The 25,044-nt window shown below is 43.6% G+C and overlaps 1 protein-coding gene across 5 annotated transcripts in view; it reads right to left on the bottom strand.

The window, feature by feature from the left end:
* Nucleotides 1–290: 290 nt before the first annotated feature.
* LOC310857751 (serine/threonine-protein kinase WNK1-like) overlaps nucleotides 291–25,044 on the bottom strand; it is a 44,118-nt gene continuing 19,364 nt past the window's right edge. For 3 of the 5 annotated variants that reach the window (XM_083763613.1, XM_083763615.1, XM_083763614.1), the window contains exons 3-28: nucleotides 19,641–19,813; nucleotides 17,815–18,035; nucleotides 16,008–16,165; nucleotides 14,546–14,634; nucleotides 14,243–14,462; nucleotides 13,600–13,701; nucleotides 12,610–13,033; nucleotides 12,322–12,476; nucleotides 12,075–12,161; nucleotides 10,642–10,776; nucleotides 10,375–10,470; nucleotides 10,091–10,167; nucleotides 9,855–10,008; nucleotides 9,625–9,741; nucleotides 8,787–8,891; nucleotides 8,595–8,631; nucleotides 8,288–8,431; nucleotides 7,022–8,061; nucleotides 5,804–5,869; nucleotides 5,561–5,680; nucleotides 5,153–5,471; nucleotides 4,865–5,030; nucleotides 4,554–4,747; nucleotides 4,217–4,372; nucleotides 3,905–4,131; nucleotides 291–3,780 (exon numbers count right to left, since the gene is read on the bottom strand). In XM_083763613.1, the coding sequence (XP_083619739.1) occupies nucleotides 3,415–3,780; nucleotides 3,905–4,131; nucleotides 4,217–4,372; nucleotides 4,554–4,747; nucleotides 4,865–5,030; nucleotides 5,153–5,471; nucleotides 5,561–5,680; nucleotides 5,804–5,869; nucleotides 7,022–8,061; nucleotides 8,288–8,431; nucleotides 8,595–8,631; nucleotides 8,787–8,891; nucleotides 9,625–9,741; nucleotides 9,855–10,008; nucleotides 10,091–10,167; nucleotides 10,375–10,470; nucleotides 10,642–10,776; nucleotides 12,075–12,161; nucleotides 12,322–12,476; nucleotides 12,610–13,033; nucleotides 13,600–13,701; nucleotides 14,243–14,462; nucleotides 14,546–14,634; nucleotides 16,008–16,165; nucleotides 17,815–18,035; nucleotides 19,641–19,813 (5,148 nt within the window). In that variant the 3' untranslated portion in view covers nucleotides 291–3,414. The remainder of the gene's footprint in view (nucleotides 3,781–3,904; nucleotides 4,132–4,216; nucleotides 4,373–4,553; nucleotides 4,748–4,864; nucleotides 5,031–5,152; nucleotides 5,472–5,560; nucleotides 5,681–5,803; nucleotides 5,870–7,021; nucleotides 8,062–8,287; nucleotides 8,432–8,594; nucleotides 8,632–8,786; nucleotides 8,892–9,624; nucleotides 9,742–9,854; nucleotides 10,009–10,090; nucleotides 10,168–10,374; nucleotides 10,471–10,641; nucleotides 10,777–12,074; nucleotides 12,162–12,321; nucleotides 12,477–12,609; nucleotides 13,034–13,599; nucleotides 13,702–14,242; nucleotides 14,463–14,545; nucleotides 14,635–16,007; nucleotides 16,166–17,814; nucleotides 18,036–19,640; nucleotides 19,814–25,044) is intronic. The other 2 variants (XM_083763617.1, XM_083763616.1) reach the window with 2 other exon arrangements.

The following is a 25,044-nucleotide window of genomic DNA, read 5'->3' as shown; positions in this document are numbered from 1 at the left end:
AAAATCATGCATTCAGCTTTAGACCATCTGCACATATTTTATTCAGAAAATATTCCCTTACTGCAGTTTCTTCCAATAACCTAAACCTATAATGAACGTTTTGGGCACAAATCTCACGCTTCACTAGTCTAGACCAAATAAATGTAGCCTCTACTAGTTGGAATTATGTAGAACTGCAACATATAGTGAAATCCTTCAAAAAGAATCCTCCGTCCAGGCTATGCTGTAAATGCTTTTGCCAATTAGTACTACCGGTACTACAATTTTAAACATTGGGACAATCTCTATCGAAGGGTATAAAGACAAATACCAAATCTGAGTTTTATTTTTATTCCTCTTTTTACATTTTGTACAATGTGGAGAGAAAGTACACAAAACCAGAGAACACTGATTCACAGAAGTCAGTAAAGGATCAGAAATAGAGTACGACGGGATATAACTGGGTGTCTTTAGCCTCAGGAGACATTACTGTAGAGGAATCTTGTTAAGTTACTGATAATAGCAATAAGCGGATATAGTCTGCTGTGAGCTTGTGCTGTACAGTGGTTGTGGTATGGTTGACATTTGTAAATCTAAAACCAATGATGCTAGCATGCAGAATCTATGTTGATATATAGTTGTATATTGAAATCAAAAGTTGTGCCTGTGACAGTGGTGAATGGCAATTCAACAGATCGGCACTTTGTGAGAACTCACAGAAAGGCAAAACAACAAAAAGCAGGATCTATTCAATATCAAAAACATTTAAGTCAGTAACAACCCTCATCAGCATGCAAAAGTCCTCCATTACACCCTCAATCCCTATAAAACTTTAAACATTGCATATTCTGCATTGCAGTAACTTATTTTTCTCTAGAGAAGTTTAAGTAGTCATCCAATCTACGGGAGGTGAAAAGGTCACAATGAGACAATGGCACTCATATGCAAGGTGGCAAAACAAGCGGTGCCAGAAGAGACGTCTCGTTCTCTGACCAAACAAGTGCTATGATGAAATACTGTAATGATATGGATCACTCCACAGACAGTTAAGCCAAACCATACGTTTTTAAGAGCAAAAATATAATTACAGCCAATACACAAGCAACACAAATGCAGTTGTAAAAGAGAAAAATAAGTTGTTACCAAATTACCCAGTGTGCTCTTTAATCCTTAAGTCTTGTGTTTACTGTGTTCATTCTGATCTTGAAAAGCTGTTAAAACTAGTTGGACACATGACAGTAAATTTTGCTTCTTTCCCACTGCACGTTAGCTGGTTTAACAGTACTGTCACAACGCTACTCCCATTAAGCACGATTTATACAGTCGCACGCTGGTGTCGCACACAGAAAATAGATCTACATCTACAATTTCACTTCATTTTTGGTGTGCAACACCCGATCGCAATCAAGCATAATTCAGGCTTTACTACTTCAAGGACTAGATGTATGTGGAATTGGTCATTATTGACAATGCAAGGCACTCAAATGTTCTGCAGATGTAGAGGGCAGAACGCATGTATGCATGTACTGGGTGGGCTGTAAAGAGGGCATAGTGCTCTATAGTGACCGAGCACTGTATGAAACCATTTACTTCACATTAATATAGATATATACATACAGTAAAAGAAAAAGTGGGACATGGCGGTCCAAGAGAAGAGCTTAATAAAGTACAGGGTTACCCTCCGTGTCGAGTAGGATACCAATAGTAACAACCCTGAAATTGCACTTTTATATTCCTTTAACTACATGTTGTTTAACAACCTTTAATAATAATTACAGTGAAACATCAAAATCTGATGGCTGAATACAGGTCCATAAAGAACATCTTGTTTTCTTAATTAAATATACATATACAAAACAGACCACAGCGAGAACCCCAGATGCTTGTCATGATTGGTGACTGACCACTATGGCAAATTAAGGTGACATTTGTTGGATAGGACTTTCATCAGCAAGCTGTTTAACGGTGTTGTCATGCACCCCCCCCACCCCCAAAAACCCAACAAAAACAAGATCACATCATTCAAACCATTTCCCTTTCTTTCTCCTAAGAATTAATGAGTTTACAGCTCAAACTGCCAAACCGTGTTTACTAAACACCAGCGAGAGTTGGCGTTTGGTTTACCAGGTGATGTGTACCATGTCAAGATGGTATCCTTCACTTTATAACACATTCAACCTCAGTGTGAAAAGAATGAAAACAAATCCAAATACAGTAGCTGAAGTGTAATCCCTCGACAGTTTCAAAACAAACCCTAAACCAAATTGATTATACTTTGTGACTCAAAAACAACCCCAAGTGGTGGTCAACACAAGAATAGATTTCTTTTGTATCTTATAATATACAGTGCACAGATCCATTGGCTCACATAAACATATCAGTCTCAAAACCTGCGTGGAATTCTGTGGATAAGATGAGCGACAACTCAAATAAGACACCAGACCTTCTCACAGGAACACAAAACAGGTTAACATGGAATCATAACCCTGTGAAGAAATGTCTATTTACAAAATTGACGTGTACTATGTGTTTGGTGGGGGGGTTAAGGCCACTGTTACATGGGACAGTTTATCTTCGTGTTGCCGTTATTGCATTTTACTGCAGATATAAGTAGCTACTGGGATATATGCAACTTCCAAACTTGTCCACTACATTCCTGCCTCACTTACTATTGCTTTCATTTCCCTGACACCCTCCTCTCGCACACCTTCCCACTTTAAAACCTAACTGCTTGAACCAGGACAAAAGCATCAATCCCCTGAACATTCTGTGTGGTCAAAACTCACCTCATTCTCCCAGACAGCTTATGCTACCAATCCACAACACACTCAAGATGATTAATTATTATAATTCTGCTCTTGTGCATGCATATGAGTATGTGTATGTGTATGTCCGTTGTTTATGTTGAGGACTGTCAACACGTACTCGCTCTGTCCTAGTCAAGCTTAAGGCCAGGGAACAGTCAAGTGTGAATCGAGATCCCTCGTACCCCCTCCTTTGTACAGGAATGATGATGACATTGCAATGGGTGCTTTCAATAGACATCTTTGGCCGTTGTTGGTCATGTCCTCTTGGGTCCATTCCATTACTGGACAAAACCAACCAGGTATTCAATCACAGCTCATTCCACAGCCAATGGTGGGGCAAGTGTGGGATTGGTGTGCTGTGTGTATTGCACTCCCTTCCTGTCACTCGCCAGACTGCTTTCTCTATGCCTGACAGGATTGAACCACACTGCTCTCTTCATCGTTGTAATAGGGAGGGAGGGGGAGGGGGGGGGGGACGGACGGACGGACGGACGGTGGGGGTAACATAAAATGCACAACAATCAACCAATCAACCGACAAGCTTCCAAGAGAGCAAATGGTTCTCGCCCTATTAGTTGTCCACCCTGTCCTGTCCTACATCGTAGCCCAGACCAGGGCATGGACTGGGCTACGTGGGCCTCAGGTTGGAACCTCCAGGGTTGACAGGTTTCTGTGGGGCTGATGCGTTTCCCAAGTGGTAGTTCGGCTGTAAGGATGCTGGGGTAGAGGTGGGGGGCTGGTACTGAGCCAGGGGTTGAGCAGGGTTAAGCATGTTCACCTGGCAAGGGCCCGTGGGACCTGCCCATTGGGGGGCACTATAAGTTGTTGAGGCATAGCCAAACCCCGGGTTAACGGGTCCTACTAGAGAGCCTTTCCGATGTCCAAGAGGGACAGAGGGATTGACAGGGTTAGGATGGTGGGTGGATGTGGGGGGGTTGGGGCAGAGTTGGCCTGGAGCTGAGAATTTGCGTGCCATGTTGGCTGGAGGGATTATCTGTATAGAGGGAAGAAAAAAGGGTTATTATTTATGAAAATAAGTGAGGCTATTATGTCATTAACAAATGACAATTACCGGTACTGTATGTGTCATGAGTTACAAGACAGTACTGAAACCTTACATCATGCCCTGGTGCTACTTGTGCCCCAGTCCTGGGACCCTTCTTGCCCTGGGAACTGATTGCATCCCTGGCCCAGTTATCCACCAATTGGTGTAGGTCAGACGTGAAGGTGCCCTTGCACTTCTGGTTAAGAGGGGCAGAAGTGGGTCCAGGTGGTAGGGTCGATGAGTTACTGTGATTCTGGCTTTGGCTTGGACCACCATCTGAGCTGGTGCTACCTGCACCACCTGAGGAAAACAGAGGAGAGCGATGAACCAGGACGTCAAATAAATGCAACCGTTGCCTGTGAAAAGCAAGAGTGCTTGCATGTACCTGTGGAGGGAGTACTGAGACTGGGCATGGACGGGGAAGATTTGAGCTTCTGTAAAGAGGTTCTACTGGCCATCTCAGAGGCCTCTGTTGCAGTGGGTGACTTATGCTTTGGGGGAGGTGTTGAACCATGGGGGCTATGGGCTGTGGTTGGGGCTCCTAAAGACATAAGCACATAACACATAACAGAGTTGTGTGTTAACCCGGGAACATCATTTAACATGCTTCCCTCATGGTAAATGTTCAGCAGCAGTCAGCGGCATAGGAAGGCATTGTAGAGTGCACTGCATACACATTGGGCGACGATGGCAAAAAAAAGAAAAGTCAGTATTGTCGCTACCTGCATGAATGGGGCTAGGTTGTCCACTACTGCGGGACGATTTGTGGCCTTTGCTTTTAGGCCTGCGTCGGCCACCGGCCATGGCCACGGCAGGAGAGAGTACAGCAGAGGGAGGTGGTTTACCCAACTGGGAGAACAGGGAATCGATCTCCTCCTTTTGACGAGACTGCAGGGCCTGGATCTCTACCATGTGCCTATTTAAGGAGAGAACAGAGAAACGTACTCGAATTATAGCGGTTCCACAGAAGTAAACCAGCTCCCACAAGCACAGAATGCACTAAGCGGAGCAACACAGGGCACAGCAGACATACTTCTCTCGGAGACGGCTGACTTCATTCTGGAATGACTCGTCCTCTGGACCTGAGTCGTCGTTGCTGCTGATGTAACCGATGCGGGCATCAGAAGGTGATGACGAGGGCCCGTTCTGCATACTGGAGCTGTGAGAGGGACTGGAGCCTGCTACTGTGGCCGGAGTTACTTAAGAAAGGGAAAATTAAATAATGTCAGGCTTTACCAGCTTACAATTTGGGTTTCATAGTAACCCAGGCAGTGATGTGTTTTTCTTTTATGTTCAATGAACTCTAAAATTGCATACATACCCGTTACTGAAAAACGTCCCACTTTGGAGTTGGGCTGAGTGCTGGCATTAGCACTCGTGGACACTTGGAAGCGCCCAATGGTGGTAGGCTGAGTGGGAGGAGCGGTGGGGACAGGGGGGACTCCATCTATAGTGTCTCCTCTCCGGATTCCTTTGGACAGAGTGGTTGACCGATGAAGGGTGTTGTCTGGACTGGAGGGAGAGGAGGATGAAGAAGAAGAGGACGACGAAGAGGATGAAGAAGGTGTGGCAGATGAAGAGGATACTGCGTTGGATGGGTCAGGGATACTGCTGCTGGCACCATCAGTAGCAACAGAGACCTGAGAATAAGAGTGGGGAATTATTATTAGATTTGACATCAAAACGCCATGCAAACAAGATGTATTTGCGGCTCTTATTAAAAACATACTTGAAAGCGTCCCAGTGTGAAGCCTGCTGCAGGAGGAGGAACTCTATTGCCTCCCTGAACAGTTTCTGGGCTCAGCGCTCTTCTCAACTGGGCATCCAGGTTACCCAGAGGTTGCTGCGACTGTGAAAGAACAAAAACATAAGGCAATATAAGCAACTTAAGATACTCTTGTAGCTCTTCATTTTGTACCAAAAAGCAAAATAATCCATGATGATGAAAAACAAGGCTCATGCGAGTCCTCACCTGAGCTGGTCCAGGGATTGGAGGTATATGCTCTGAAGATGGATGATCTAAAGCAGCAGGTAAAGTCTGAGAGAAGAGGAAAGCAAACATGTTAATCGTAATAAAACATCTTTAAACACAGAGTAAATCTCTGCTGTCTGGAAGAATTCCAAAATGTTCAATTTTCAGGAAATGGCAGATAGTTTGAGGATCCAATGGAAATAAGAGGTTTAATACTTTCCATTGGTTCAATATTATTGTATTATTATTAGTTGCGCAAGCAGAGCACGCAAGTACTGTAATCGGTTGCGTATGTCAGTGTTGTCCACCATATGTCGGTGTTGTCCAGTGTCCACTAGCCAATAAGGGACCACCATGACGTAACTAAGAGTGCATTTCTAGTTATTACTTGCGCAAGCAGAGTGCACAAGTATTGTGGTCGTGCTGGCTTTTTTATGCGTATGCTCGGAGGTATATATAATACCGATATTGATTGTGACGTAATTAAGATATGTTTCAATGTCGGGTTATAAATGGCTGTCGATGGTGACGTAATAAGGATATGTTTCAGTGTCGGGTATATATACACTGGACGTTGACCACAGTATAGTACTTTCAACTTGCATACGTGTACGTATATATACATACGGTACCTGTTACCCAACCAATATTGAAACATATCGTAATTACGTCACCATAGACAGCCAGTTATAACCAGAGAATGTTATTAGATATCAGATTGTATTTGTTTTTAATATGTAATCTTCCTACAGAACGTTAAATGGTTTGGCTGAGTTTGGCTTCATCAAGAGCTACCAACTTGCGAGACACACACAAATAAGCCATGCATACATAGGTTTCATCCTCCATACATGAAACCTCTCTCAATTACATCAACAAATTATTTGTTTTAAACAAAGAATTTGTATAATGTCGCATTTCTTTAAAGGTTTATTTGTTGTTTTAGTATTTAATTTCCATGTTTAACAGAGAGGCTGAGATTTGAAAGTTCGTTGCAGTCGACAGTACATGCGCACAAATGGCCTACTTGTGTGCAATGTGCAAGTAGGCACTCGACAGAGTGCAGTTCTAGTTATTTTTAGTATTATTATAATATTTTAAGTAACCAACACAGACATAAATGGTGTTAAATACCATTGATTCACATTTAAAAAATTGAGTTAGGTGGTTTCTTCTGGAAAGCAACAAAAGGTTTGTTAGCTACTGGCAATTAGTTACCTGTGCTCTGGGCTTGGTTGGAGGAGTCTGAGCAATGCCCTGTCCTGGGGTGGATGTGGAGCCAAGGGTACTCTGTGCTCCTGAGGTGAGGGGAAGATTGGTTGGGGGTAACAGGGCTGCTCCAGGTGGAGGAGAGGTAGTCCCAGTAGGGGGAGAGGAGGTGCCGGTGTTTTCTGCTGAGTTGGCCGTGGCAGAACTCGCACCTTTAAAGACCGAATAGAGCTTCTTGTCCAGAGCATTTAGGTCATCCATAACAGGGGCCTTGGACTGGAGCTCAGCCCCCTCTAGCTCCACGGGCTGGGTCTGGGCCTGGCTCTGGCTGGCAGACGGTGGGGGTTGGGCAGGAACAGACGCGGGCTGAGCAGCAGGGACGGAAGTGGGAACTGGCTGACACTGGGAGGTGGTGGGCTGTGCTGCGTGGACGGACGGAGGGACGGTTTGAGAAGATGGAACCTGCAAAGCATTGTTGACAGGCAGCTGCTCTGAAGCAGACACAGCCCCAGTGGTACTGGCTGTAGCACTGGCTACAGAGGAAATGGGGGCAACAGTGCTGTTCAGCAGAGGAAGGGTAGAGGCTGGCAAATGCTGGGGTAGCTGGGACACAGCTGGAGGGGATGCGGTGGAAGAGGAGGGAGGGATGGTGGCAGATGGTGCCGGCTGGGAGGGGACTGTTTGGTGACAAGACTGCGGTGGTGGGCTTGGATCACCAGTTGCAGTTGCAGGTGCGGAGGCTGGGGGCAGCGTGGGGGAAACCCTACCAGCTGACAGGGAGGGAGCAGAGGTTGTCGTGGAGGTGACGGATACAACGGGCTGGGCGGCAGTGGCGACGGTCAGAGGAGGTGCAGCCTCTGATGGAGCCAAGGCGTGGCTAGAGGTTGAGTAAGGTCCAGCGGCAGCCTGAGAGGACGGAACAACACTCAGCTCTGGCTCAGTTTTTTGGTGAACGAGTGTGGCTCGTCTCTCTCCGTGGGTCTGTCTCATCTGACTGAAGGCTTGGTGCAGAATGCCAGATGGAGCAGACAAGGAGAGGCCCATACTCACTGGGGAGAGAAATGAGGAACACAAAGCATTTGTAGCATTGTAGTGATTATTTCTGTCTGAAATGAAGAGAAACATAACTTATGCATTACTGTCTGTAACACCCCCAGTGATTTAGTGATATACGGTCTTCATCTGCACTAAATAAATACGTATTCAGAATGAAGGATTCTAATTGTGAGAATAAGCACACAGTCACATCTCACACACATTGCTTCAGCATCTTACCTGTGGCTGGATCCTCTCCAAAAGAGTTATTAGCAGAGGGAGGGCCAAAGAACTGTTCTCTGAGACGGGACTCTGGGACAGGGCTGACAATGAACCGGCGGCCAGCTGAGTGAACAACCTGGGCAGCAATGCTGGGAGCGATGCCTGGGGGAAGAGATGTCAGGGTGGGATGAGATTCACTATGTCCAGTCCTACACATAGGAACAATTATCTGTATTCATTTTTAACTAAGCATGTACATGAGTATTGCACCATCTAGAATAGATTTAGAATATATGCATCCGTACATTCAGGGTGAAATGTTTACCTGGAGGAGCTAGATCTGGCAGCTGCGGATCACTCATCTGTTGACAGAGAAAAACAAAGTAAATAAACAAGCTAGTGTCAGACTGGGAACTGGGAGTTTGCAAACTTGGATTTGGAAACTCCTGGAGGGTTAGGGAGCTTGAGACAAAGCTTGCAATAACAAGGAAAAATCATCATGTGACATAAACTGTACCAGAGTGAAGCCTTCCTTCATGCCCTCATCGGCCATCTCTATGACCTCACGGATCTGCTCAATGAAGGACTCCCGCTCATTCTCCAGGATGAACTCGCTTTCAACCTGTTGGGGACAGCAAAGACATTCAGCTACTAGAACTCAACCTGTTGGGGACAGCAAAGACATTCAGCTACTAGAACTCAGCCGACGACATGTGAAGTCTTTCTGTTGGCACATAATAGTTGCACATCAATTTGGAAAATGGATAGCATAATCCGCTTCATGCCCGTCACATTTATAAATGTTTGAGTCAATAAGCTTTCAATTACTCTTTACTCAGAGGTGTTGCAATTGAGTGGGCTGTGTGAGACAGTGAGAATCTATTATCCAATGGCTAATTCAAGGGTATTTTGTCCAGTTATGAGTTTTAATAAAATCACACCTGTGTGAAGTGAGGGGCCCTCTTATCATCGTGCAGAGAGATACTAAGTAATGTCTAATACAACTGCTGTTCTAAAACCTTTAACGCCATTATTGACCTTATACCGACCTTGAAACATACCTTAGTTACGTCACCAATAATAGTGGCCCTTATTGGCCAAGGGTTTGCACCGACAGACATACAGACAGTTGATTTGCTCACTCGCATATGACAATTTCGCAAATTCTCCATTCATTGTCGATGGCATTTAATGTTTTTGTTCAGACAGAATCTACACTATAGCAGTTTCCCTCAATAAGAGGCAAATATGAAAGAGAACTGTCTGTAACAATGTATCTTGCAAAACAATAACACCTTTATCAGGACGATTTAGACTGATCAACAGCTTTGTGAATATTTTGTTGATCATATTACCATGATATGTGCAATTTCCTCCGGATTATCACCATCAAGATCAAATTTGAAGGTCACCATCTTTCTGTTGTGTGTTTCCAACTGGCATTCTGCCACTCTGTCCCCGATATTGGAAATCTGAAATATAATAATTTAATTTAGAATTGTCATCCTGTTAGACCAGAGCATCATATAGAATGGATTTGTGATTAAAATGTAGTATGGAGAGTGTGAAAAGCCAAAATGCCTACATTGAGAACATTGAGCTTAGCCTTGGCAGTCTTGTCATGGCGAGAACGGCTGCGTACGGATCGTCGTTGATGGCGTTTGAGCGAACGGCCCTCGTGGCGGCCTCCTGACCCCTCATTGCCATCGCTGAGACCAGAGGCAGCATCTGACAGGCAACTGGGGGACATATTGAATGGCCGGTGAGCTAGCTGCATAAGTCCGGCAAAGACAACAGAACCTGGAATTTCTGATTTCTTACCTTTCCACAGACAGCGGCGCTACTACAGAAGTACCTGCTGGCTGCTCCACTGGTGTTTGGGCAACACTCGCAGGGGCCTTAAATGCAGAGAGTACACCCATGAATCAATGCAAACATTCATACATGAATGAGCCAAACCACACAGTCTGGACAGGCTGCAATATTACAGCACTTTGGAATTCAATATTTCTGAGGGACTGAACAGAATTCAGGGAGAAGGGATAGCAAACCAAACACTTCACCTACGCTACATACAAAACAATGTTTGGTGCTCTTGAGAATACCTGTGGGACAGAGAGGCATGAAGCCTGATAGAGAAAGTATAGGTGCTCTGCGTTGATTGGAGGAGACAGTATAGGACTCAACTCACTGGCCCATGACTAAGCAGCATGCAGTGGTAAGAGGCAGAAGAAATGTGCAGAACAACCATGGAATGAGAAAGTTAGTCCATAGCAGAGAGGAAACTTTGAAAATAAAATGGAAATTAGTGTGAGAATGTTGCTACAGGGACTGTGAATTTATGATTCAAGGTTCTTTGTGTGTCACCTCACCTGAATTTGCTGAGCTCCAGGTTGCGTCTGTATTAGAGCAGTGGAGCTCTGAAGAGAAGCTGTGCTGCCCTCTGGCTGCAGCTGGGGAGGTGCCGTCTGAGATATTGGGGGCAAAACCACTTGCTGGGTAGGCAGCTACAAGGATGAGGGGGGACAGATGGAGGGAGTGGCAGGGGCAGAACATAGGAAGGAATAAGGAGGGGGAAGAAAGAGAATGTGAACTTTAGCACACATCTATGTTAGACGTCGTACAGTACATGATACTCGTCAAAGAACCTTACTGGTCTAAACAGTCACTCTCCTTCATTCCCCAATAGATATAAATCTCCTATAGCTTCACAGTACACTGGCTCCTCTCCAATGCTCTACACTACAGGCACTTACCTGTAGGATAACATACCATAGCTACTTAAAATCAGACCGGTTCCTAAAGTGACTGTTAAATAACTCCCTAATGTCATCAGGTCCAACACTTCGTACTTCGATTTAGCAATGAAAACATGTCCGGATACCACAAATTCCATAGTTGTGGAAGCCCTTAAGAATTTCTATTGCTTAATGGACAAACGTGAAAACAGCCAGCATAGCAGCTAATAATTATGTTGATACTGACCATGTTTTTTTTTAGACAGCAACTTTACAGTAGCATATGGTAAGGAGAAGAGGCATATGGGAGCTACAATTTAGGCCTTTAGCAGACGCTCTTAATCCAGAACGATTTGAATGAATGAATGAAAAACTTTATTCTGAACATAACAAGTCAAAGAATTAAAATAAGTGCAATATAGAAAACAAAAATAATATTCCCAAAGTATAAAAAAACAAAAAAGAACAAGCCTCACTGGCCGCAAGTATATATATTTATTCTCTTTTTTTTTTAACTTTTGTATGTTCAGAAAGGAGTAGGTTGAAGTAAAAAACTTATATAACCCTACCCCTTTATAACTTAATTTCAAGAACAAAAAGCATGGCAATACATCATATACATAAAAAAGTCGTTATCATACATAACATACGTAACACGTACGCTCTTAATCCAGAACGATTTACATTAAGCAAGAACAAAAAGCATGGCAATACATCATATACATAAAAAAGTCGTTATCATACATAACATACGTAACACATACATACGTAGCTAAGAACGTAACAGTGGAATATTTATATAATGGAACTACCGGTATGCATATACTATATAGTGCTATGTCTGCATAAAATGCTATCCAAGTTACATAAGTTGAGCCTTTGCATACGCCTGTAAGGTCGTCGGGGCTAGGGCAACTGCTACGGGCCATGATGGGTTTTCACTTTTCAGACTATGGTGGAAGATTGGGAGTGAGGCTGCAGTTCTGATTGCATTCCATAGTTTTGGAGGCAGAAGGGAAAGCTACAAAGAGCATGTTAGGCCTCTGGACTTTAGAAACACAATGTACCTGAGTAAGTGCCAAGGGGGCAGACTGGGCGCAGGTGGCAACAGGAACAACGGTGGTAGGCTGTACACCTGGGATTTGTGGCTGGATCTAATGTACCACAGAGTGAAAACAAGAGCACAAGTTAGTAGATACACTGAGGGACAGCTGTTGAGTGAAGGGGAAGTAAGATGGTGTGAAAAGGACAGGGCAAGTGCATTTCTTATCTACAACACAGATAACTTAATATACCAATTATAACCCAACTCACCACTGGGACCTGCTGTTGCTGTATCTGCTCCGTTTGTGTCTGAGGGTAGGTGGCCTGGGGCTGAAGCTGATTGGGCACAGAGTTGTATGACATCACGGGCTGAGCAGGCTCTGGGAGAATGGAGGAACTCCGGGGTCTTTCCAACATTTGATTGGCTGAAAGAGGTGGGGCAAGAAGGAAGAAGAGTGTTGACTTGATGACAGGTTACCAATTATTAAAGACCTCTCTTATCATGTTACAATACTGTCATCGAATATTTGAACATTAATACATTTTCTGAAAACACACCTCCCACAACTTGCAGTGGCTGCTGTTGAAGCTGATCCGTCTCAGGCTCCTCCGACTCTGGCTGGATGGGGACTACACTTTGACCCTGTCCTGCAGCTGTAGCTGGGACAGGCCCTGTTGCCTGTGGGAAATAAGGGACGATCTGTGCAGGGCCAGTGGGTTGGACAGGTAGAGGAGTGTTATAGATGGGTGTCTGAAGGCTCTGCTGGGATGCGGGTTGGGGAGCCATCTGCTGAGTGGGTGGTTGGCTCAACTGAGGTGGTGCGTAGGGAGCAGGCTGCTGCACAGTCTGTGTGGCTGGTGGAGGGCCCTCTGTGCTGGGTGGTGGGCCCGGCTGTGAGGGTGGCAACTGACCCGGCTGTTCTTCTTCTATCGTCTTCTGTTCCTGTTCCTCTCTGACCTTTAATTCGTGCTCCTCTCTGACCTTTAATTCAATTAAGGGCAGATTTGTTAATGCCCCCAGTACACCAAAATAAAAACCAGAACAACTATATGTTAGGGCTACTGTCAGGTGTTAGCCTGTTTTCCTTTTTTTTCTCCCTTTTTCTTAGGTCAGTGAGATGATTTTTCTTGCAATTCTCTCGCTTTGACAATCAGGGTAGTGTGGTGTACTTAATGGCTGTGCTTCATGTGGCAGTCCATATAGCTTGCCAAAGCAGCATTAACGCTGCTTTGTTATTTTGAGAATTGCACCTCATGAGCTACAAGTACCCTTATTGTATGTGGACAAATTTTATAGTGTTTGTTATATTTGTTGGTTAACGTTGGTGTATTCCTTTGTGTTAGTACCTTGAGCTGGGAACATAACATACCACCATAATTAGGGTAATAAAACTAGTAAACCACAGCACAATGACCTACATCACCTTCCTTTCACTGGACTACAAGCAAAGCCTATGAACCAACAGTCACCTTAAACACCAACCAATTATGCACAGTAAAATCCTGAATGTTATTGTACAAATGGGACCAAAGGGAGATGGTACAGACCTGCTGCCTCTGTGTTCTCTTGCGACAGATGAGTGCCACCCTGTCCTTTATGGCCTTAGCCATAGTTTTATGGTCACCGTCACACACGTAGCCAGACTCCACCTGAAGCAGAAAAACATAATCACACTTGGAACCCAAAAGTGAATATCATCCCCAAATTACTTAAAAAGAACAGAACAAAATCAATGTATATATTTATTCTCCACTGCGTTTTACTGGGGAGGGCTTATAGGTTGGTGAACCAATAGGAGGTCGGTGTCGGTTTCCAGCGCTAGTTTGTTCAGCCCCTCTATCCACACTTTTCCTGGGCTGTGTGTGCTCCAGTTCCTGTCGATTTGATCCAATGAAAGCCAATGAAACTGGTCAGATGACCAATGAAATCAACAGGAACTGGAGCACACACAGCCCAGGAAAAGTGTGGATAGCCAGAAAAGCATAGGTTGCTTTCAGGCTAGCATGGCGATAGCAAGCAAAACAATGTTGATCATGTAGGACGAGTATGGCAACTGAACAATGTGGCCGTTAGGCTTATGTACGATATATGGCCAAAGCTGTAGATAGACTATGCATGTATTATACCGGTACAGTCATTTAGCACAAAAGGTTTATCAAATCAAACCAGAGAACTGCAGCTGGAAATTACCATTTCCTGTGCCACGTCCTCCGGCACGTCCTTGCTGAGGTCAAAAGAGAACTCTATAGCCTCGTTGTCCTTGTACTTCCCCTTAAGCTTCTTCGCATCCTCAATCCTCAGCCACAGTTTGATAGCTTCCATCTCTCCATCATCCTCCTCTGCAAGCTCCACACGAACCCCCGTCTCCTCCTGGAAGAAGGCGTGGGTCAGGAGATCCTTGATAGAGTACCTGAGTAGAGCAGGACAGGGTTAGAAAAATAATCGATCAGGATTGACTGACAATATTGTACAACTGCAAGGAAAAAAACAGACCTCTCATCCTTGTTCTGGCGAATACATCCCTCGATGATCTCCTTCACCTCAGGAATGGCCACCTTGTCGAAGCTGGCTGGCTTCACCCCCTACAGGAAACACAGAACATTGAATGAGAATGACCCACCTATTTCTAAATATTTTGTTTAATGTGAAAACTCTCCAGCATCTTTTGATGTCCTCATTTGCTCTGATATTCTGTGCCAGTAGTCTTAACCTAACCGTGTCAAATCTTAGCAGCCCTGATGAACAGGATGTAAGACAACATTGGTGACCGTATGTTTTGGAAAATACTTTGTACACAGTAGTGCATGGGGTTACTCACTAGAAAGCTCATCTCCCCACCAATTCAACCAGAAATAATTAAAGGTGGGTGGGTAATGAGTCATTGACTGATGGTGTTTTTACACCATCAGTGACTACACGATGAGAAGTGGTAGTGAGGAGAGGCCATGGGACAACAGACAGGGGCCTTGTTGTCGAGTGATGGATTGGGCCAATGTCAGGAGGAGACTTCCTGGCGCTACATAAATACAGGGGAACTTGCTGAGAGCTGTCTGATGAGAGCACAATTGTTCCAGAGTTCATTTACGTTTACCTCAACAATGTAAGTGAACAGTTTGGTACTATGGTCATAATAAACAGGTTTAATATTTAGCAGTGATGTAAAAGAACATTACAGAACACTATAGACAGTGCCTCAACACTATTGCAGAGTACAGCTGATAATACAGCAAAGACCTTCAGTTCTGTGTGTGGTTAATGATAAGCTTGGGCAGTGGGTGTGCAGATTTTTAAATACATTTTCTTGATAAGCTCTTTCTTCATCCATGAGCCTCAGTGATTTGAGTCTTGAGTAAATCTAAGGACATGAATCACCAGGGAGCTATGCATTTAAAGAGTGATCCAGTATGACTAACTGCATGAATGTGAAGAGTGTTTTTCTGTAACAGCTTCTGCCATTCTGGACGCATGACACGGATCACTTATCCGCTGGGAGGAAAATAGCTGCACTGGCACATTCCCTCATCAATCATCCACTCCTCAGGTACATATGCTGAACACCCACACACGCAACATAAGGACAAAGCAAGAAAAACTGGTTGGATAGCGGGAGGGAGGGGCTAACGTGTTTTCTGTTAAAAGAGCCTGTAAACTGGTGCATTTATCGCAAAGGGGCAAAGGGTGGAGGGCAGAGGACAGCATGGAACAGCCAAAGAGAGAGCAGAAGACAAAGGAATGAGGTGATGCTGAAAGGGGAAACAGAGGTGCTGGAAGGTACAAAGCTTATATAGCCTTAACAAAAAAATTAGCAAGAGCTCTGTGCAAGCGATGGACGAGCGACTGGGCAGATCATTCTTGAGGGGGATATATCTTGCACAGCAAACGTGAAGGCGTGGGGGAGGGGGGGGGGGGTGCTGGTAGAAAGGGGAAGACACAGAGGGCTGAAGGGACGACTTACACTGGTGACTCTGCGGTAGATCTGTGCAGCGTTCTGGCACTCTGAGTAAGGGTACTCTGAGGTGGCCATCTCCAGCATGCACATTCCAAAGGCATACACATCCACTGACTCGTCGTACTTCTCCTCATACATCTCAGGCGCCATGAACTCAGGGGTACCTTAAATCAAAACAACTATTCAGAACTCTCTTTCTCCCTGACTGACTCGAGTGAGAGGGTCTCTCACAACCCACCGCGCCCTCTCTCTCGCTCCTCGAACCCGTGATGGGCTGAGGAAGCGCAGGGCGAGGAGGAGTGACCAGCCTGCTGCTGCCGTCTCCTGAGGGGGGGTAGAACCTGCGAGCAGAGAGTTGGAGGAAGAGGAGAAAAAGAGGAGAGGGGGAGGAAAGCAAAAAGGACAGAAAAAAAGAATGGGGAAGCTGGGCTCAGTTAGACTGGAGAGAAAGAGGCACGCGTTTGTCTGTGTAGGACCTTGATTTATGAGGCATAATAATATCTAATGTCAGAAAGCCAATGTACAGAACACACATTTATTTGTCAGAATGGTTGTTAGATATAACCTGTCAATATAGCATTTTACAGAGAGGCACTCAAGGATAACACAGATTGTCAGATTGCCATTTTGAATGCCAATGAACTTTTATAAATAAGACTAGCTATGGAAGTAACTTGTGTCAAGACCTTACCTCACAACCAAGTTAAAAGAAAAAAAACACAATTTTTATTAAACTTACCTTTGGATGTCCAACTTACCGTCTCCAGTTGAGCTGTACGAGGAAAAGTGTTATGGTCAAGTCTGAGAGAAGCATATCCCATAGCTAGCTACTGAGCTCAACGGTGTGTCTGTACACCAGCTTTCATGAAATTACTGATAACTTTGCTTTCAATCTCAGGTCATACACAGAAAAACTCAAGATTGTTATTTGAATTTAATTGTTTTGGAAATGATGTGTGTCACAGCACACTTAGCAGACTTACCAGGCCCATATCAGTGCATACTTACTTAATGACCAGCCGTACCCTATTCATTCCATACAGCAGAATGGGGCACAGCTGAGGCTAGAGCCTACATTTTAAAAACATACCCAAGAATGTGAAAGTAAAAAAACAAGCTGATACAGGGGAGTGGGGGGGGGGGGGGGGGGGTTGGTGGAAGAAGGGAAAAGACCTCCCTTGACAGGGAAGCGAGCAAAAAGATTCTGCTGTCCTGAAAATGTTTTAAAAGACAGTAAGAGACAAACACTAGCAAAAACAACCTGTTGAAGCAAACCCATAGAGAGAGACGTTAAATATTATTGGCATCACTGGCAAACAGACCACATATTTCCAAACCACAGAACAAAGACCAGTCTAAGACAGAAGGCAAGGGGTATACCTTTAGCCCCAGCCAAGTTAACTTGCATTTCATAAGACAGGACATTTGCATGACAATATTCATGTAGAATTCAAAGAGAAATTTCTGGCGCTACTTACTTTCAGTAGGTGCCTGAAAGGAAAAAGAACCTTTCCCGGTTTAAAGGGAAAAAGATAAATTGATTCTATCACAGGACCAAACCTAGTCGACATGCTGCGTGAGGGCAATGGTAGAAAATGCTTGTGGTTATCAGCCACAAAATCTGGCCACCATTTGAGCTGTGGTTTGAGAGAGAGCTGAAACACTGTGGTCTGTTTTTAAACCACACTGTCAAAAAACTAAAACATAAAACCCCAACTCTAAATACCAACATCATTCAATACAATCATTGGCATTAAGTCAGTCACATGGCAGTTTGGCAACAGGAGGCAGCCGCAGTGACTTATAGTCTTACCTATGACACTCTTGGCGAACGAGGACCGCTTGAGTGTGGCCAGTCCCAGGTCTCCTATCTTGACAGACCCTGTGGGGCCTGTGATGAAGATGTTGTCACATTTGAGGTCCCTGTGGATGATGGGGGGAGCCCGAGTGTGCAGGAAGTGAAGCCCCTTCAGGATCTGTCGACACCAGCTCCGCAGCACTTTAATCTTCATCACCTTGAATCGTTTCAGATATCTACACAAGATCCAGAATTAAACATCATCAAGACTAATATTTATTTAACAAATAAAATAAATAAAAAGATATAGAAAGGCTGGTGTATCTTGCTCACCATAGGTAGATTACAATGCGAATTATTAAGAATTATATTGTTGGTGAAGCAAAACAACATTTCTAATAGACGTCTTTTCAAGCCTGTCACATTTACATTAAAACTTTGGCTTTTCTGCCTTTATCGATGGGTTCTAGACAAGTGAAGATAAGACAGGAAAGAGGGAGGGAGAGATGGGGAGAGACATGCAGCAAAGATCGTCGGAACGGGACTCTAAAAATCTAAATAAAACAGGGAGCGACATTCCTCTGCTTGGTGAATCATCCATTCCAAACAAATGAGGGACTCATCAGGCCAGAGACTGTATGTGCCATGCTCCTGGACCGCTGGGCTAGCGGGCCGGGCGCCCCCATTAAAACATATTTGAACAACTTTTTTCTGACCGTTTCCATTTGTAGTGGGACTGTACTTAAAGGCTTTAGTTTAGACATACTATTGGTCCAACTGTCATGAGAACGACAACCTACCTCAAACCTAACCTAACCTTAACCGCAAGCACGGGACCAGCGCATGTCCGACCATTGTTTCCGCATGTCAGTCCGTTGGTGTGTCGGATAAGTGTGCGCACCTTCTATTTAGCCTATAACTGGAGGTCTAGAACCTGGTGTCATGTGATCAGTGACATCACAAAGATGTACTCTTTGGCTTGCAAATCAAGCTTTTCCACCATGAAAATAATAATGATCATTTAGTTAAAATTGTCGCCGGGCTTTCTTCATAATGTTCAAGGGAAAAACAAACCTTATGGTATTTTGGAACGATAGAGATTGAGTCAGTACCAAGTCTGACGCAGTTAGCGGAAGATCTGTTAATTTGGCAACGAACAATCATTGTCATTGTCAATCGATCACTTTTTTTGGGTCATGCCAACAGGCATAATTTCAGCACTGGTATCAAACTAGTAAATAACAGTACGCTGTAAGTGCACTGATGACCAGTATGAACTAAGTATATCCTGCCTGTGCATGTAGTATATCCTGCCTGAAGCACTGAGAAAACTGTTGAGCCTTTCTTCGTCCTTTTTTTTCTTCAAAGTTGATATCCTGCCTGTGCATGTGATCATTTAAATATATTAAAGGAGAATTTCGGACTAGAAGGCTTTCTTACCTTTATTTGTAGTCTCCACCAAAGAGGTCCAGGTGTTATTTTGTGCAAAAACACATTATTGGCCATTTCCCCTACTACCATACGCCCTCAATGGGGTGTGGGTTTTAGTGATAATTTGCTTATTTCATCTAAATAAGTAGTAAAGTGTGCCCTTTGGGATTTACATTATGAAGAGAAGATATATACAAAAAAAAGATTTTTGAGCGATGGAAATAAGCGAATTAGCACTAAAACCCACACCCCATTGTATGGTAGTAGGGGAAATAGCCAATAATGGCTTTTTTGCACAAAATAACACCTGGACCTCTTTGGTGGGGACGTAATATAATAAATAAAGGTAAGAAAGCCTTCTAGCCCGAAATTCTCCTTTAAGCACATGTGTTCCAGAATTTGAGACTTACGTTTTGAGCGTGCCAGATGTCATGAGTTCAGTGACCAGCACAATGCACTTCCTGCCTTTGGAGGGGCTCTCCCAAGAGTCATAGAAACGGACAATGTTGGGATGCTGCAGTCCTTTCAACATTCCTGCCTCCTCTTTGAACCGCTGTCTCTCTGACTTGGACAGCTTACGATCCTATAGAGGAGAAACAGAGAAAATAGCTGTGTTAATTGTAATATAAATGAATGAATCATTTAGAGTGGTAAATAAAATCTCAGACATGCTGAAGCAACGACGTAGAGTCTGTGGGGGCCACGGGGCCGCAGCCCCCATGAAGACTCCCAGGGCCCCTTTAGGCCCCCATGAAGATTTTCGTGGACATTTTACATTTACATTATATTTTGGACCTCTCCGCCGGCAATATGAGAATCCCATCGTCAAATATTCGGGAAAACAGCGCCTCCCCTGTTGTTCCTCAGTCTGTCTTGAGAGACTACTCCGCCGGCCGTCCAAGAGGTGTTAAAAGTCTCAAATGCTAATCGGGTTTCTTTTGTTTTCACCTAGCCAGATGTCCACAACATCAAAGCGTGTCAGAATTTCATGGTAGTTGTTCTTGACTCGTGACATAACACTGATCAAGAATTCACCAAAGAGACCTAACCCTACACAGACTAGTGACTACACACTGACTCGAGAAAAGACCCATATCGTCCAAAATAGGCTGATAAGTCGTTGTCTGTGTATAGGCTAATTCATTGGTAAAAGTATGCTAAAATAACTCATTTTTAGACCATTTGGGAAATAAATAAATCCGCAGCGGGGCTGCGGGGGGGGGGGACGGGCCCCCTTGAGGATTGATCAAACTCTTCGGCTCTGTGCTGAAGCCATATGAACCCTCTAGAACCCTTAGGTCATCTGGGGCTGGCCTACCAATTGTTCACTCCATAGTTGGAACAAAACATGGTAAAGCAGCATTTCACTACTATGCACCACAAACCTGGAACAATATTCCAGACATTTGGAAATTCCAACTACAGACGTTTTTAAGTACAATTTAAAAACATGTATTTAACATTGCTTACTCACAATGATGTCTATCAACTAGGCTTGATAGATAGCCTGATAGTCTGGACTCTGGGCTGTAATGTACTTTGTTTGAATGTGTATGAAAGGCGGTATATAAATAAAATTGCCTTGCCTACTTGCTCAGACTGAGTTAAAGGACCACTTCACCACTTTTCAACCTATCTTCATATAATAGGTCCTCACTAATTATCATGAAAAAAATGGCGAATTTTTTTTCTACTCAGTCTGTGTCTCATAGGAGGGCTGTGGGCAGTTCAGAAACCGTCTTCCAGTGACATCATCGATGGGGAATACAAGCCAATAAAAACTGCAGGCTTTCTAGTCCTGAAAAGTTCCAATGCGAAAATGGAAGCCATCGTTCTCACGATAATGAAAATCTAAACATTTTTGTAAAAAAAATCTTGTTTAAAAAAGAATCTGCCTAATGATGATGTCACTGGAAGACGGTTTCCAAACTGCCCACAGCCCTCCTATGAGACACAGACTGAGTAGAAAAAAATCGTGCCATTTTATCATGAAGATAGGTTGAAAAGTGGTGAAGTGGTCCTTTAACATATAGGCCTAGATTTTGAAGGTGCGTTTTACCATGTGGTAATACATAAATTGCCCTCGCTCTGCGCACAATGGTATTATGAAAGGCATATCGGCCCGTGTTGAACGCACTCGGCCCGTGTTGAACGCACACACATTATGGCATACGGCGTTCCTGAATATTTTAGCATTGTGGGAGTGTCCATATGTTAATTATTTTCGCTTTGCGCAATTTGCTATTAAGCCCCTTGACCTAAAGACACTCAGCGCATAACGATTAGACGTGGGTCTGACCACCTCATAAACGCAACAAGCACTGTTTGATTTTACACTTGAGCGGCTCTGGGAGGCTGGTAGAGTGTTGCCATGTCTGTTTATTATAAGCGGCTTCTTTTTCTGTAAAGTTGCTTGTAAATATTGGTAGTTGTACTATTTTGTGGTTGCTTTTCTTGTTTCTAAAGTGGTTATTTGGGCTTTTCTCCTAATGTTGTTTAAACCAGTGATCCTCACACAGCACATTCCCATGTCAAGGATCCCCAGATGAATGCATTTGCCCAACTAAGGACGGCTAATCCAAAAATTAAATAAAAAAATTCCAAGATTACTTTTGAAAATAGCAGATCTATACCAGCTCACAATGCAACACATTCATTCATTAAAACTATGAACTCTGACTGCAGGGGGATATATATAATGATCATTATAACAATGTGCAAGAACATATTTAAAAATAAGGAAGAACTTTATATTTGTGGACAATCAAAATATGTTTTTTTATTTTAATGTGGTGTCATTAAAATTAATCTGGATATGGCAGACTCACTATCTAGAAAATAAAAACATGGCACTTCATTTAAAATAGGTTGCAGACCCCTGTTATATGCGCTTATTTTTATAGACCTATTTACTTGTTTCTATGAGACATGGCAACAGCCTTTTTTTGCGTCTTTCTTTTGTAAAATGTTGAGATTAGAAACGGCCATAATTCTTTCATTTCTCAACCTTAAAAATAAATAAAAACATATCCATAATCCTTGGGAAGTTTGCTTTCATATGCTGTATCACACCCGGATTCAAGTCTTCTTCAATAAAATGCTACGAGCGAACTCAGTGAAGACCATACCATCGTGGCCACAGCATTACGCAGCACGCATTCAACTCATTCCTTCGTCGTGACTTGAATTAAATAAAATATAATAAACGTTATTTTACTGGTGTTTTTCAATAGAAACAAATAAAGAGCGTGTGTAGGCTACTGTGTGCAAGTGCAACAGTGCATATACAGTCAGTCCGGAAAGTATTCAGAACGCTTCACTTTTCCCACATTCTTTTATGTTACAGCCCTATTGATAATAGGAATAAATTCATTTTTTTCCTCAGAATTCTACACAAAACACCCCATAATGACAACATGAAAGAAGTTTTGATGCGACTTTTGTAAATTTATTAAAAATAAAAATAACAAGAAATCATATGAGCATAAGTATTCATAACGTTTGCTTAATACTTTGTAGAAGCTCCTCTGGCAGCAATTACAGCCTCAAGTCTTTTTGAATAGGTTGCTACAAGTTTGGCACACCTATTCTTGGGCAGTTTGGCCCATTCTTCCTTACAGACCCTCTCAAGCTCCATCAGGTTGGATGGGGAGCGTCGGTGTACAGCCATTTTCAGATCTCTCCAGAGATGTTCGATGGGATTCAGGTCTGGGCTCTGACTGGGCCACTCAAGGACATTGACATGGTTGTTCTGAAACCACTCCTTTGATATTTTGGCTGTGTGCTTTGGGTCGTTGTCCTGCTGAAAGATGAAGCGTCGTCCTAGTCTGAGGTCAACAGCACTCTGGAACAGGTTTTCATCCAAGATGTCTCTGTACATGGCTGCATTCATCTTTCCCTCAATCCTGACTAGTCGCCCAGGTCCTGCTGATGAAAAACACCCCCACAGCATGATGCTGCCACCACCATGCTTCACTGTAGGGATGGTGTTCTCCAGGTGATGAGCGGTGCCTGGTCTCCTCCAAACACGACGCATGGAATTAATGCCAAATAGTTCAATCTTTGTCTCATCAGACCAGAGGATTTTTTTTCTCATGGTCTGAGAGTCCTCCAGGTGCCTTTTGGCAAACTCCAGTCGGGCTGCCATGTGCTTTTTAGTAAGGAGGGGCTTGCGCCTGGCCACTCTACCATACAAGCCTGATTGGTGGATTGCTGCAGAGATGGTTGTCCTTCTTGAAGTTTCTCCTCTCTCCACAGAGGAACGCTGGAGCTCTGACAGAGTGACCGTCGGGTCCTTGGTCACCTCTCTGACTAAGGCCCTTCTCCCCCGATTGCTCAGCTTAGGCGGGCGGCCAGCTCTAGGGAGATTCCTGGTGGTTCCAAACTTCTTCCATTTAAGGATGATGCAGGCCACAGTGCTCACTGGGACCTTCAAAGCAGCAGAAATTTTTCTGTACCCTTCCCCAGATTTGTGCCTCGAAACAATCCTGTTTCGGAGGTCTGAAGACAATTCTTTTGACTTCATGTTTGGTTTGTGTTGCAACATGCACTGCCAACTGTGAGAGCTTATATAGACAGGTGTGTGTCTTTCCAAATCAAGTCCAATCAACTGAATTCACCAGGTGGACTCCGATTAAGCTGTAGAAACAACTTGAGAGAGATCAGTGGAAACAGAATGAACCAGAGCTCAATTTTGAGCTTCATGGCAAACGTTCTGAATACTTATGCACAGGTGATATTTCTAGTTTTTTATTTTTTATAAATTTACAAAAATCATAACAAAACTTCTTTCATGTTGTCATTATGGGGTATTTTGTGTAGAATTCTGAGAAAAAAAATGAATTTATTCCTATTATCAATAGGGCTGTAACATAAAATAATGTGGGAAAAGTGAAGCGTTCTGAATACTTTCCGGACTGACTGTACATGCATGCACTACTAGGCTATATTTCTTCCGTGTCGGGATGGTGATTGAGCTCTTCAAGTTCACAGCCCGTTTGTCTTTGATAAACGTTGATAAAACGTTGATATTAGCCTATAAACACTCATGGTTCTCTCATTTCTCAACCGTTTTATTAAATGTAAAAATCTCCATATTCCTTAGGAATCTTGCTTTCATTCGCTGTATGGTACATGGTTCTATCGTTATCGAATTAAACAATATCAAACGAACTTGCATGTTCGGGGGTTAGACGATTCTGGGAACATTATGCATGGATTGCCAATTTGCCAATATGCTGCTATCTACTCGCAGTTCCATTCCGATCTGAAAGGTATAGGTGGGTCTGTTCTTTTGAGGCATAAAGGTGATAGCATGCAGTGCAATAGGAATAATTAACCCAAATGTGACAAAGTCATGTCATGTCTTCTATGGTGCCAGGCTGCCAGCCTGAAGAAATGTAATACCACGATCCCCAAAGTGCGCATTCCGTATGTGACATCAGCTGACTGGTAAAGAGAATAGTACGGACATGTTGATTGGGTACGTCTCAAACACGCCTTAAACACACCCATGACTAATTCAAGGCCGTTTTGCGCAATGCACGGGGTGTCGAAAGCGCTTCTTAACATGCCCAAAATTGCAATATGACATACCACACGCCCCCAGCTCTAAAAACTGTAATATGATTAGTAATATTATTGGAACTGGTTAATCGACCTGATAGTCTATATAGTCTAGTCCAGTGTTTCCCAACCTGTGTGTCGCGGAGCTTTGGTGCTCCGTTTGATGTGTCCAAGTGTTCCGCCTAATTTTACCTAAAGTAACACTATCCCTCCCCCGAAAGAAATATTATAGCTACTGGGCTGCAGGCT

Source organism: Protomyctophum parallelum (assembly GCF_964188405.1).
Source record: "Protomyctophum parallelum genome assembly, chromosome: 4".
Classification (NCBI taxonomy): Eukaryota; Metazoa; Chordata; class Actinopteri; order Myctophiformes; family Myctophidae; genus Protomyctophum; species Protomyctophum parallelum.
Note: the sequence above shows the minus strand (reverse complement) of the source record. Positions and strands in the feature narration are given on the sequence as shown.